This window comes from Tyto alba, unplaced genomic scaffold (assembly GCF_018691265.1).
Source record: "Tyto alba isolate M040663 unplaced genomic scaffold, T.alba_DEE_v4.0 Super-Scaffold_17, whole genome shotgun sequence".
Taxonomy (NCBI): Eukaryota; Metazoa; Chordata; class Aves; order Strigiformes; family Tytonidae; genus Tyto; species Tyto alba.
Genome location: NW_024881279.1, coordinates 12,804,458 through 12,819,266, shown reverse-complemented (window position 1 = coordinate 12,819,266; position 14,809 = coordinate 12,804,458). Strand labels below are relative to the sequence as shown.

Below are 14,809 nucleotides of genomic sequence, written 5' to 3'. Positions count from 1 at the left end.
CATTGCCTCTTTTGCATAAGTTGTCCACTCTTGATTCTGTGTTATTCCATAGTGTCTGTCCTTACCTAATAATGTGTTAATGATACAAGATAAAGCCATTATAGCTTTATTCAGTTCTCCTGGGTTGTTCTGTACTTGTCTTGTATGTGCCTCTAGACTGTAAAGTTCAAGACTGGGGGGCTGTTTGCCTGATGTTCTTTGCCTAGCAAGCTGTGTACGCTTGCTGTGCTCATACATTAAGTGATCCTTAAAGTGTGTTAAGGGCTTCATGTGGTAACTGTTGTGAATGTGTTGTACTATGCTTGCAGGGAGGCTTCAGCCTGTAAGTATAGACCCAAGAGTTGAAAACTCCAGGAAAATCAGAGACTTGCTTAAAGCACTTTTTAGATGTGTGTCATGGTAGTAGAAGAGAGAAGGAATGTCGTGGTAGAAAAGATGGAAAGCAGAATTGCACAGAGGGTGGACTGCCTTTTAAGCACTTAAAGCCAGGCAATAAATGTGTCTGGGAGCCACTGATAGCCTACTGTAATGTCTTTGCCTAATCCTAGCTTACTTATGCCATGTAAAACTTAATTTGTGGGGTCTGGATATTACTTCTGTGATTAAAATGGCAGTCTGAGAGAAGGGAACCCTGCCATGACATCAAGTTTCCACCGAGTTATTTAAAAAGCTAGATTTTTTTTTTTTTTAATACTGTGATGGGTCATCATTTTAATACTAGTAAATATTATCTCATTGTAAGAACAAACTTCCTTTTATAGTATCCATATGCTGCTGTTTTTATTGAATCCAGCATAGAGCTATTTCCTATTTCTAATTGTTCACTCACACTCAGCAGCTCTTGCGTGTTCATGTGCGCTCTCTCTTTTTCCTCTCCATTTTTTTAGCCTTGTTGATCTATTATAGTGACTTTGGCGAGACGACGCCAGCTTTCAGCGTTTAATGGGCTGTGAGCAGGAATGATCAGCTACTTCCCTGCCTGTGAGACCATGATGTCATCAGCTACTCTGGGTTGCTTTACCATCCGTTGCTGCTGTTGCTTTGGCGTATGTGGAAAGAATGTAAACAGCACTTTCCAGATGTTCCCAGGGCAGCTGGAGAGCCATAAATGGACTGTTTGGTTCAGGAATATTACTAATATATTTAGGAGATGGCAGTGAATAGAGTCATAAAAGCATATAGCTCCATGCATATCCTGTGCAGCATGCTCTGTCAAACATTGGATTGTTGGAACAGTGAAGTGATTACATAGTTTGTTCAGGACTTGAGCTGGACAGATGAACTGTCTTGATACATGCTCTCCTCTCTCTTACCCTTTTTTCCTCTGGCTTCAACTCCTGAATGAAACACAGCAACAGTGGCCTCCTAATCTCATCCAAGGCAAATGTTGTTCTATTCACCCAGAGTGCCTCCAAGTTGTAAGTGATCTCAATAGATGAAGAGTGAAGAAAAGAAAAATTATCTAGTTTTTAAACTCTCAGTATAATATTTAGTGTAGTAGGAACTACTGAATAAACAAGGGGGTGTTTTTTAAACTCTCAGTATAATATTTAGTGTAGTGGGAACTACTGAATAAACAAGGGGGTGTTTCATCTTGGTGCAGTATAGAATAGGAATTTGGAAGCTGATGTCTCTCATGCCTCTCTAGGGCTGGAAAAAAGCATCAGATCTCATCCACTTGTGGTGTATCCAAAAAAAGTCTATTTTGGGGGAGAACCAGTCACTTCCTTCTTTAGGGTGTGTGTGTGTTTTTTAATGCATTAATTAATTTTTATCGAGTGATGGAAAAACTGATGTCAGAGCTGCACTGCGGCTGGATGTGCAGGAACACAAGGTTGTAGGAAATAATACAGCTAACATCATGAGGGCAGTGAAAGTTTAACCATGAGAGTTTAAAATAGCAAAGCTGATCCATATGGATATTAAAAGATATGACTGAATCAAAACAAGAGTCTAATATTAAACTGGATTTTGCTGGGGGAGTAGCAAACTTCTTGGGTTAATTTCTCTTGTGTATCCAGTGTCCAAGGGTAGGTTTCTTGTCTTAACACCTTGATTTCTGACTTTGGTAGTATCAATTTCTGGCTATTGCAGGATACAAACTGCAAGGGGCAATATAGGTTGTCTCTCACTGTTTTTTTGCCAGGCCTCTTTATTTAGGAGTCCGTAGAGTATCCTTTTCCTTTTACGGTGCTCCATAAACTGTCCAGCATGACTTCTTCCCTGGCACCTCTCTCAGTTCAAATTGCACAGATCCATGACAGCAAGGCAGAGGGAGGCGGCAAGAAGTGCTTTGGAAATTGGAGCCAAGAAGGAGCACAGTTACATAATTGTACAAAAGAAAAAGGATTTTTGGTTTGTTTTTCCTTCTCATTTCCTTCTGCGAACTGAAAAAATGTTGTTGGAAAGCTGGATGGAAAAACTTCAGCATCATTCATCCCTGTGGGGGACATGAAATGTGTTGAAATGTTCCACCTGTTTTATGGCTGTTGCTTTTCCTCTTTCAGGTTTGACATCTACAGGAAGGTGCCAAAAGACCTTACACAGCCAACCTACACAGGGGCTATTAGTAAGTAACACTTCTTTTTGATGTCCTTGCATACCCCTGGTCTAAAATTAAAGATCATTTGGCTTCTCTGTCTCTGGGGAATTTTTTTTTAAAGGGATATTAAACACTGGAAAGGGTATCCTTTGTTGCTGAGATGGCTCATCTTGCACTATCTGTCAGGTCATACTAGACGGTGGAGTAGTTTGCATGGATTCAGAATCTCAACAAAAAGTAGGAAAGATACATTGTCATGAAAGGGAGCTCCTAAAAGCTAGTACTGAAATACCTACTCTGCCATCTACTGAGGTAGCTAAGGAGCTTTTGCTGGTGTCTTCCCATGAACAGAAGCTGAGAGTCTGCTCCAAACACTGGTGGGGGGGATGACTGCAGGTTTTTTTTTACCTCTTTCTGATAGGCATCCCCTCAGTCAGTGTGAAAACCAGCTGGCAACAGTTGCATTCACAGTTAGTGTACCCAGATGTTTGCTTGAAGAGACTTGAACCAAACTACTGCAAACAGTGAATCCGTGTTCTGGGTCAGTAAGGAGCCGTGTGGGTGGCAATATGCGGTGGCCAGCGGCGAAGATGATTTGGGAAACACATACTTCTCTCACAACGTACTCAGGGGATTCATCTGATGTTGTAGGTGGGACTAATGAGCAGAGATCTTATTTTGTTGTTATTTGTCATGCTTTTAAAGAAGAAAAATTGCTTGGTCAGAAACCACTGATAGCAATCCACTCTCACTCCCATGTATCAATGCAGACTTTGGCTGATATAAATCTCTTGCCTTGGGCCCCTTTTCCTTCCTTCCTCCTCCTGAGGGAGGCTGTAGGCTGAGTAATGCAATTTCACACAATTATATGCAGTGAGCACACTGTGCAGAGTGGTAAACATTGATCAGGTTGATCCTGCCAGACCTGTAATTAGACGCCTAATGCAGCTTTCCTGTTCCATTGAACAGTGACTTCCTTTGATCATGTAGCTGTGCTCCATTCATCCATTCTTGTAGCTGGGTCAGTAGCCTTGTATGTCATTGCTGACGTGAGTGATGTCATATCCCTTGGTGACAACAGGCATCAAATAGAACTGAGTCAATACCAGTGAATCAATGGACACAAAGGAAAGCCCTTTGTGAGCTAAAGAAACTTCTTACTCCTTACTGTGAGGATTGTCAAAGACTGGAACAGATTGTCCAGAGTGGTGTGGAGTCTCCATCCTTGGAGATACTCAGAACAACTAGACCTGGCCCTGGGCAACCTGCTTGAGCTGACCCTGCTTTGAGCAAGAGAGTTAGACGGGGTGATCTCCAGAGAGGTCCCTGCCAGCCACAACTATTCTGTGCTTCTATGAAGAAGATAGCACATTACTCTAAATATTTACTTTTAGAGAGTCCTTGTCCTCCATGTTCTCCTGACTGCTGAATTACTTGTATGCTGACTCCCTTTTAGGTTTGCTGAAACTGTGAACAAAGGGCTTGAATAAAACTGTTGGCTAATTTAGAGGCGTATGAGATTGAGTGTTTTGAAAGAACACTTTGAACTTGTTAGTGATCCTGCGTTCTCTTCTGTTTTGGAAACTCAGGGTTCCCACACTATAACTGGGCTCCCTTTGAGAATTTGTCTTGTTATGAATCACCTGCAAAAGAGTATGTTTTAGAAACAAAAAAAACATCAAAGGCCATCCAGTGTTAGGCTTTCTGATCTGCAGTAAACAGCTCAAGTGATAAGTCTGTTGTGGGAAGGCTTGAAGGCTGTGACTCTTAAAATTATTAGCTGACTTATTTCTCTCTATTGTTATTTGCAGCTTCTCAGGCTTTGATTTTCTTCTCTAACTGGTTCTCCTTCTTTTTGTCAGAGTGTTTTAGACAGGCTGATATAAGCTTTTGAACCACACAGGCAGCCAACGAACTGTGGTGGCTTTGCATGTGAGGATCTTATGTGCAGCTTTCCTAATGGGCTTTCTGTCTGACCAAGCCTGTGACTTGTAATTTGAAAGCCAGTAATCTTGCATGTTGTAGGAGGCCATAAATGAGACCAGTCCATTGCCATGCCAGTTTGAAGCCTGGGAAGGTTGCATGATTTCATAATGAATGCTTTAGGGAAGTCAGCTTGTAATAACATTGGGGGTTTGAGGATAGGGGAAGGTTCTGTCTCTCAAATCTTTTAGGGTCTAGTAAGTATGTGAAATGACTATGGCTGCAACTTTATTTTGGCTTTAAGTCCTCCGTGTTTTACACAGCAGATATAAAATAGCCCATAGTAGCCAACCATTAATTTAGGCCCCTCCCACATGATTTCTGCTGAAACTTTAGTTCAGTATCACTTCTGGTGCTGAAGACTTTCTGGAATAGGAGTGGGTTTACTGCAGGATTCCTGTAGTTGCTTCTGGATTGTAAAAAGGCCTTTTTTTGAGAAGTTTGAGGTTTATTAGGGAAGAAGGCGTAGATCAGATTACAGAAGAAAAGAGATGGAAAATTGCTTCTGACCACCAGGGCTAAAGTGACCAACTCTTCTAGAAAAGAAGCAGCTCAGGTAGAATAAATGTTAGAGTATTTTGGTGGAGAAGAGCAGGCAATCTTGAATGCAAGCAAGTTCAGAAGCCAACTGGAGAGTTATTGAGGCTATTATGTAGGGTTTTGTAAATTCAAAAGTTGCAGTGAACGCAGCATACAAGATATTTCACATCTGTGTAGCAACCCTTCCAGCTACTAAAAATTAGTAGGAATGAAGGAACCAAGAACAGTCCACTGCAGTTTACTGGAGTGAAGTTTGTATAGAACAACATACCCACTGCTGTGGACTTCTCTGAAAAGTGTGCAGAAGTTACCGACTCATTTTTCTCAATAAAGATCTCTTCTTTCAGACAGCATTGCAATCCCTGTGCCACTCAGCCAGTTGTGCCATTGTTGTTTCTCTTCCATCAGATTCTTGTGCCAGTCTTTGCAGGCCTTCCCACCGTGTCTGTGATGCCAGCACACGGCCATTCTAACAGACCTGACTAGCGTGGTGACAACTTGGCCATGTTTGGGTATGTAGGCAGTGGCAGCACATGCTCTGGCTGGCTGACAGTTGGCATCTGGCTGGACAGGAGCAGTCTGAGAGAGGGGCCTGCAATTTGGACAGCTGCTGTAGCAATCCTGCTATTTAACAGTCAGTGTAGAGGCATAGTTTGCATGCACATGTTGTATGCACACATGGTAATGTTATCCAGAAATACTCTGTGCTGTTTGGAGTCTGGAGTTTTAAATACACATCAGGAAATATCAAAGTTATGATTCACATGGAATCTGTAACAAGACCCGTTCCTTGCACTTCATAGCAGTTTGCTCCATTGAATAATAAATACTATTAAATTTATGCCTTAATATAGACATAGATCCACGTTCTCAGTCTGCATGATGTGTTAAACACTTTGCGTTTCTTTCTTTTCTTGTGGGGTGGGGAGGAAGAGTCAAGAATGTACATAAATGGGGTATGTATCAGAAGGCATATGTGCAAAAAGGTTAGGCTGTCAAAGCTAGTGTAGGAAAAAAAAACTTGGCAGAATTTCCCATCCTTTTGAGATTATTGATCAGCCAACAGCAGTGTGTTTCAGTGTGTCTAACACCAGCAACATTTGATATATTGATCATGTTATTATATTAGAGTTTTAACAAACCTGTCTTAGATGGTCCTTCAGGCTCTGTGGGAACATTGCAGTGCTCCTGCAGTTTAACTAAGCTTTATGCATGAATTGTTTTATTCTGTCTGATCCTAGCCTTTAATCTACTTTTTGAAATATAATACAGTTGTCAAATGTGGGTGGCAGGAGCTGCACATTTGCATGGAAGCAAGTAAAGGCCTTCACTATGAAATCAGTAGCTGAAGCATTGTGTGCGTAAATTCTTATGCTGGAAACATCGTATATGCCTACAGCTCCACGCTAAGGAGAGCTCATGTTCTGTGTCTGAAAAATTGCTCTCTCTAGAGACAGTTTAACGCATATGACTTTCACATAAGTCTCATGCTAAAGACACCCACCTGCCTTGAAAATGTGTGTGAGCTTAACACAAGAGCAGCCAGCCTAGCTAGGTCAGTGCAAATGTCTGTGTAGCCTAGTGTCCTCTTGCCAGGGGCGTTCAGCAGCAGGTGCCTGACAGAGCATGAGGGCAGTTTAAACACTTCACCAGGCTTCACTCAGTTGTCAGTTCTGAACTTCCTGAGCTAGAGGTGGTCCTTTGGGTTTAGTAGCCATCAACTGATTTCTTCTGCTGGGCACGTATGATTCCTTTTTGAAATCTTACAGACTTTTTTTAGGCATCCTCAACATCCATAGTCAAGAAGTTTCAGAATTTAGTTAGGCATTGTGTAAAGGAAAGCCTCCTCTTCTTTTTAACCTCTCCTTTCCCTCCCATTCCCATACTGGAAGAGACCACGAGTGGTTGTTCCCCATTCATCTCCTTCAGGCTGGTCATGACTGTATATATCCCTCTCATGTCCACCTTCAGTAATCTCTTTTACAGGTTGAAAACTGACTATGCAGTTTGAAGACTGGCAAAAGCATTGAGGAGCTCTGAAAGTCAGTCCCTGCCAGGTGTTTCAGGGCATTCTTGCAGGATTTTTTTAGATATAGGTTAGTGGAATTTTACTGTACTGTATTTGGTAAGTATTATCACAAGCCTTCACTGCAAGAGCTGAAGTGGAAGATGGACTTGAGGGAGCAAATACTTTGTACACTGGAAAAGGAGAGGATAATTTGATGAAACAAATGTCAGAGGAGAAAGTTTACACATTGGAGGAGAGGGAAAGCTCCAGGAGAGAATTTACAGTTAGTAGTACCACTTCCTTGCATGGAAGTGCTGGAGAGCAGAGAGGTCTACCTGATGCTGTGGAGTGCCTTTACAGGATGATAACAAGCAATGGGAAGCAATTAAAGAAGAAAGGGTTGTATCTATGTCAAAAGCTCTCCCCTGCATCCTGCCAAAGAACAGAGATCTTGTGTCTCTACTGTTCAGTGATTAACAGTAAGAAACACTGGATCAACTAGTCTTGTGCCTAGGTTGCTGTTTTTGTGCTCTTATGTAGGTGTATATATTCTCATAAGAATTTGCTGCTGTGCTTAAGTAGACCTTTCTTCTCCTCCATGCTTCATGGTGCACCGTGCCAATGGCTTAGCTGGGTTACAGCAGTGTTGTTCTTCTGTGTCTTGACAGCCAAGACTTGGAAACAACTCTGTAACCATCTGAGGTTTCTCTTTAGAAATTAATGTATCCCCTCTTTCTTCCCATTTTCCTACTGGTCTTTGAAGTTATTTTTCCCTTTTCTCTCTTCATCCTAGCTAATGGATTTTTTGACACCTCTTTTAATCCCTTGCACTTTTCAGAGGGTCAGTAAATTAATCCACCCTTGAAATGACTCTGATGAGGAAGGGGAAGCAACTCATTTCTCTTTCCTCAGAACTATAAACTGACTAATCTGAAGAATGAGACACAAGGCTTTAGGTCACTCGAGGGTCTGTCTTGGTATTTGCCTTAAGTATCTCCTCTTTCTTTCCCTTGCCTCTCACATTCTCTACCAAGGGAGTTTGGACAGGAGCAATTGTATGATAAAATTGCTCCCCAGCCAGTTGTTGCTTGAGCTTCCTGAAGGAAGGGGTATTCAGACTGTGTAGGTCATCTGGAATAAAGTTGAGGAACAGGGTTTTTCTTACATGTTTCTCAGTCATAATTAGTGCCTATGGTAAAGTGGTCATTTCCAAAGAGTGCTTGGTCATTGAAACTCTGCTGGGATTGAGAGGTGAGCGAGATTGTACTCCTGTTGTCATGTGCCATTTACTCGTTTATTCTTTCGTATAGTGATTCATGGTGAACTTGGGTGTTTTATTTAATACAAATACACATTGCAGCCCTGTCTTCTTGAGTTGGCACATCCTTGTCTGCTCCAATCATCCCTGTTCAATATGATTTACATCTGTCGTTCCTTCCAGCACCATGTGTGTGGGTCAATGACTGTCATTTCTGCATGAATGTCACTGTACAATGTTTTGAATCGTTTCCTGATGAAGAATAACCTGTAATATGCCAGTTACTTTGGGTTTCCTCCTTTTAACTCTGTATTCTTAGAAAAGACATGGGACTTGTTGTCCATGTACTTTCAGTTCCTTCACTGGGAATTTTACCTCATCGAAGAGTCAATATAGTGGCAAATGGAGAAATTAGAGAAGTATCGGGCATTAACTAGACTATTCCATTATTGCCATGTTTCTGCTGTACCAGTTCTATCTAGCAGGTAGTGCAGGCTGTGGGATGACTTACACATAGCCTTAGAGCTTGACAAAGAACCAGAATGTCTTCTGATCCACAAAACACTGTGTAGCTGACTACATGCTTTTGAAGCAAGGAGATGCTGATTCTTTTTCCTTTTGGAGGTTTTAGTAGTAATAAAATTACATTTGGAGCGAGGGCTCCAAAGAAGTCATATTGTCAAGCAGCTTTGTCAAGAAGGAGGGAGAGCTGGTGGACCAACATTGTGTGCTGGAGAATGCAGGAGCCATGGGGAGATGGAAATCTTGATGGAAGATGTGACCCAAGAATTAAGATGTCCAGCATAGTGTTAGGTATTGGCCTGTCATTGAAGTCACTGCTGTCTTGGCCTTGTCTGGGTCACTGCCTCTAAAGAGCATTAGTTCTTCAGCGTGTCTGGGTGGCATATGCATGGGGTGAATAATATGCCTGTGTGAAAACAGTTTTTGTCTTCGTTAGAGATATGAAACTAACCTTTTCCTCTCCTTGCCTCTTTTCCAGTCTCTGTCTGCTGCTGTCTCTTTATACTGTTTCTCTTCCTGTCTGAGCTCACCGGATTCATAGCCACTGAAATGTAAGTAAAAAACATGTTTTTCTTTGAATGTATATGTGTATATGATTCTTTACAGGTTTACTCTGTTATCTTGGAAAAATGTGCTTGTAATTTCACTAGGTCAGTTAGTCATCTAATGGTTTTTGGATTCCTTTTGGTTGAGTCCAAATTTTCAGTCAGCCATTCAGCTTTCTAATTTACTAAAGTATGCTAGGCAAATTTGGTTCTAAAATACTTCTGATAGAGCAAACTGTTCCAGACCTGCTTGATCCTTTATTAGCTGCATACTGAATTTCTCTGTTGAGAACAGTGGATATTTTTCATGTGAACACAGATCACATCAAAAGCTTCTGACCCTTTTCAGTTCTCTGGTGATCAGGTGTAAGGTAGTATGAATGCCAAGATGATAAATGCCAGTCAGTTGCAGTTTCCCTCTTCTTCCTTAGCCTGGTGATTTCTTGTCTTCATCTGAGATTTGTTTCCCCTCTCCTCCTGAATAGGCAATTTCCTCTGTGCTTGTTTGATTCAAAGTGATTCTCAAAAGGTAGTATATTGTTCATCAGTGATACCATATGTTTAAATGTGTGGTGCCTGCTGGTTGAATCGACATGATCTGTGCTCTGAGGCAGTGGGGTCCTATTGCAGATACGGTGGGATCTCTGACAAGACGTTTTCTCCTTGCTTCCTTGTGGATGAAATGGGTATCGCATTCTGCCAGTCTTCACTGGATGTTTTTGGAGATGCTTTTTTGAAAAATGAATGTCATAAAACACAAATGATTATTAGTGTAATGTTTGTAACACCTTATTTTCACTGTCAGAGATGAACCTCTTATGCATGCAATGGCTTTACTCATGCATGGATCTTTCCTTTCATATATTGAGCCTTACTTCAAAACCTAGTTGACAGGTCTTGTGCCTGAAGACAAGTTGTCCCAGGTAACTTCTTTGGGATGTTGCTTTGAGCAAAATGGAAATAATCTCTGCTTTAAAAAATTGCTCATAGAACAAGTATTTTAGCTAATCAGATTTTTTCTTTCCTGTTCTCGTGTTTCTTCTGCCTTGAAGTAAATTCTTAGTAACTGTTAACACAAGTACCTTTGTTTTGGGTTCTAGGAAACATTCTCCATCATCCTGCTGATGTGGCAGTGAGCTCACTGGACTGTGATGCACAGTTCCTGGATAGTTAGGAAGGGTGGAACTTCTGTCCGACTTACATGATGGTCCAGGTAGCAACAGATGTCACTGCTGAGCAAAAAAAGCGCTGAAATGCGTTGAGGTCATGTGCCGTATTTAGACTGACCATGCTTTACGTGGCTTCTGATAACCATGTGGCTTTTTCATTGTTTTTGTGCAGCTCTGACTTGGGTCAAGAATATAATTTCAAGAATAATTTTAACTTTGAGTAATGTTTAACCATAAGACAGGAGTGTAATCTAGCTCTAGCTAATTTTTTATGCTCATTTGCACATTTACTTCAGAGATGGTATCTTAGGTTTCTTATTCACTCACTGTTTCTTTGAATTCAGTTCCGTGCATTTGCTTGTAAAATACTAGGATCACCTTATCAACCCACTTCTCTCAGGACCTGAATTTTCTTGGTTTTCTTGTTTTAAAAAATAGAGAAAATCAAGACAAGTTGCTTCAAGTAAAATAGTGCTTTTTCTTGCTCTCCTCTTAGATCTCATTCTCTCATCTGGTTTTCTTTTTTCTTTTAGTTAATGCTTTACTAGAGGAATTAGTAATATTTACCTACTTTTGATCCAGTTATTTGAGTGCACATGTCTTTATGTAGTGGTAGTTTCCTGACTAGAGATTTCTTTTTGAACAGCAAAATTGTATGACTCTCTGAGGCCTCTTCATACTTTTTTTCTTAACGAGATGATGCATTTTCCACAAAGATATCAGAGGTGCTATAAGCTTCTGCATGCTCAGCTGACAAGTTTCTGATTAAAATGTCAGAGATGGTAAACTGCCTTTCCCAGCAGGAGCTGTATGGGGAGGAGGTGTTTGTAAGCAATAAAGCAATAAAATTTTAGAGAGGATGTCATGGAAGACTGAGACAAATGAATGCAGGAAACTGATTCGTCATGGACTCTCCAACACAATAGCTTGCAGAATATGAAAACCTCCTTCTGATGAGTTACAGGTCATCAAAATCTCTCATGCTGGGAACAGATCACCAACAGCATTTGTAAATAGGCTCCCCCTGTAACAACGGAAATACTTCAGAAAGTCACGTAACAAAGTGCTTCCCAGTTCAGCAATGTCTAAAGTAGAAGTAAACTTTTCTTTTTCCATTTCTTACTCACTACTTTCTCTCCAGGGAAACCCAGTACCTTGAAGGTGTTAAAGGATGCTGCAAACCTTTTGTGCTTCCCATTCAAGTGTGTATTATTGGCAGTGTGTTGCGAGTCAGTATAGTCTCATCATTCAGAATAAGGGTGCACAAGTGTGGAGCTCTATACAGTCTGGAACAAACAGGGCAAGAACACTGCCATCATTTAAATTGGATGGTAGCAAATAATGGGGAAGATACTCTCTCACAAAGATATTTTAAGCCTTGTTTGCCCATGAATTAAATATCTTTGAAGATATGGAAGATTCCTTATGTGCAAACTGTTAAATTCCCATCAACTTCTATTGCAAGCTTCGAGTTTCTTTCGTATTAAGAGTCTCCTACAACAGATGATCTCTCCCAGCTTGAAGTTTCCTAGTGTGAGCCAGGATCTGAATGATTACTCTAATACACTGACATGGGGTGAGCTTTCCTGCTTTTGTCAGTGCCAGCTGTACTATGGGACTGCATCAGTGTTTCTTCTCTTGTGTCATATTTCCCTTAAAGCAGTCATGCGTTTGACAAAGCTGGATTGCATGGGAATAGCTGCACATTTTTGATGGCAAGGTGAAATTGAGAGCACTTGGCGTGGTGGCTTACATCAGAGACATACCAGGTTCACTGATGTGGACTCATGCTTACCTCATAGCCCTACTACGCCGAGTAATTGTGCATGGTGTGCATGCATTGACAGCCTGCTTCAGGGCAAGTCAGCAGCAACCTCAACAGCAGTGGTACCCACAAGATTAACTGTCTAACTCTCACCAGCAAGAGGTTTCTTTGGTATCTGCATCTACAGGGAGAGGTTGGTGTGGTTTGTTGAACTGATGCTGCGACATGAGAAAATAGGTCTCCTCCACAATACTCTAAACCCTATTGGTTGCTGGATTCTACCCTCTGTTGGACTTTCTTCTACATTCATATGGCTACACCAACTTAAATTCCTGGTGTTACTAGAAATCTCAGTTTGGTCACTCTTGCCCAACTTCAAAGCTGTTTTTCCTTGACTGGCCCATTGTCTTAGCATTTATGGTCTCCACTGCTAAAGACTTGTCTGGGTGGCAGGAAGCCAAGAAGTTATACCCTGATCTTGAGGATAACAGTCATAACACTAAAACCAAGCAGATTACCTATGTGGGGAAGACAGCGTGCATCACAGTAGCTATGTCATAACTTGTGTGGGCATTTCTAATGAGCACTGAGATTGCGTCGGTGCACGGGAGCTTACTTCAGTTTAAGAAGCCGAACTAAGACACTGTGCGCATTACAGCGGACATGCAGGAAGTTCTTGTGGCATAGGTAACGCACTACAAGTGCACATCCTATTTTGCTGCTGACTAGCTTCCTGTGTAGACGAGCCTAGGGTAGAAAACTCCTAGATTCTCATCTTCTAGATTTATTGCATGACCCTGACAGGCAGCCCTCTGAGCAATGAAGAAGGAAATCAAAGCTTGGTTCTTAGGTGGGGCAACATCCTTTTCAGGAAAAGCACAGTGAAGGGCTCGTGAGGGAAGACATTTTTCTTTCTTTGCTCAGCCACAACTCATCATTGCGCTTAAGGGGAGGGTGAGTTTAACTCTGGAAATCAACCTTTTTAGTTTGGTGGGGGTTTTTTGTTTGTTTGTTTTTGTTTTTTTTCTTTCCTGTCCAGATTGAGAGTGACTGAAGCGGTAATCCAAAACAAGAACCTAGATTAACCTCGTGAATTCTGTAAAAGACAGATAAAGAAAAGGAAGCCCATACTCGACATTTGAACTTCTGCAAAATTGGCAGTATCAAACATGGTTGTCCCACTGAGCAAATAACTCAAATGGCTAAAGAAATGGAGCTAAAGTGTTAAATGTGTCTGGTATTTCCTGGGCAGGATTGGTAGCAGGTTGAGAGTTGAGAGTAGATTGAGAGCTAGAAATTGCTTAGCATACCTTTAGCAGCCTTCCTCATTCATCATGCTGTTATGTTGCAAATCAAGAATGTAGAAATAGCCTATCTCTTTTCTAATTAACTCAGATCAGTGCTAGAAGTTAATAGCTGGCAAGATGATAATCTTGCAGTTTTATCACTGTAATTAGGTCATGAATTATGTTCTGTAGGATCAATAAGAGTTTTCCAAGATTCCATCATTAAGGAGGAAAGATGTAATTAACTAATCTAGTCTGCCTTGCATTGGCAGCCAAGGGAAGGGGTAGGAGGGTATGAATGTGATACTTGCGGTATGAATGTAGCTGCTCAACAATAGTTCATCTGCCACAGCACACTGTAGAAAGCAACAGACTGTTCCTGGCAGTCTTTCCTTTTTCTTTCTTTTTTTTTTTTTTTTAATGTAGTAGCAGGCAAAGAACAGTCTGAAGTGACAAGTTTGCCACTTGGAAGGCTGTGCGCCCCTGCAAGGCAGTTAATTACTTAAGCAGAATATCTGTAATAAAAATAGCACCTTTGCATAAAAGCATAAGGAATGAGCTATGTCCAAATCATTTGTTCATTTAGAGTGACCAGATCATTCACTGGGGATACCTGCTTGCTTTAATCTTTATGAAATATAAGCTGGTCAATCTATATCACATCACACAGCCCAGCTCCTATGCCAGGGCCACATCATGTGCAGCACAGCATGACTTCATGCAGACTGTCAGTTACCCCAAACGTGGGAAGGAGCAAAATGCCGGGAGCTTCTGAGACCAACGTTGCTTGTTCACACTGGATTCATTTGCATGCCCAGTACTGATCCTGTAGTGAAGCAGAATTGTTATCATACCTGCCTTCGGACTTTTTTTGTCCCTCAGCTCTCCAAGGTATGTGAATGTGTCTTGTGCCTCTTGGCCAATGAAAATTTCTCATAACAACCTGCATGGTCAAGCTGCACTTGCTGTAAGTTGCAGAGTGTGATCCTGGTGCAACAAAAGTTCCTTCTGCTGGAAACAGTAACCTCAGAGCATGAGCCATCTGCACCAGGACCGCTGCCACTGATGTTCTGACACTAAGCTGGAGCTGCAACTCCAACTCTACCAGCTCATCCAGTTGAGGCAGATAAAATGCTGCAGCAACCTAGACCAGCATAGGGAATACAGCCTAGTAGTTAGAGGGAAATGGGA

At 41.5% G+C, this 14,809-nt stretch overlaps 1 protein-coding gene across 1 annotated transcript in view; it reads left to right on the top strand.

Annotated features, from left to right (window-relative positions):
• The window catches only part of ERGIC1 (endoplasmic reticulum-golgi intermediate compartment 1), a 60,724-nt gene that overhangs the window by 20,275 nt on the left and 25,640 nt on the right, over positions 1 to 14,809 (top strand). The window contains exons 2-3 of the mRNA XM_033005370.2: positions 2,508 to 2,569; positions 9,332 to 9,404. Coding sequence (XP_032861261.2) covers positions 2,508 to 2,569; positions 9,332 to 9,404 — 135 coding nt within the window. The remainder of the gene's footprint in view (positions 1 to 2,507; positions 2,570 to 9,331; positions 9,405 to 14,809) is intronic.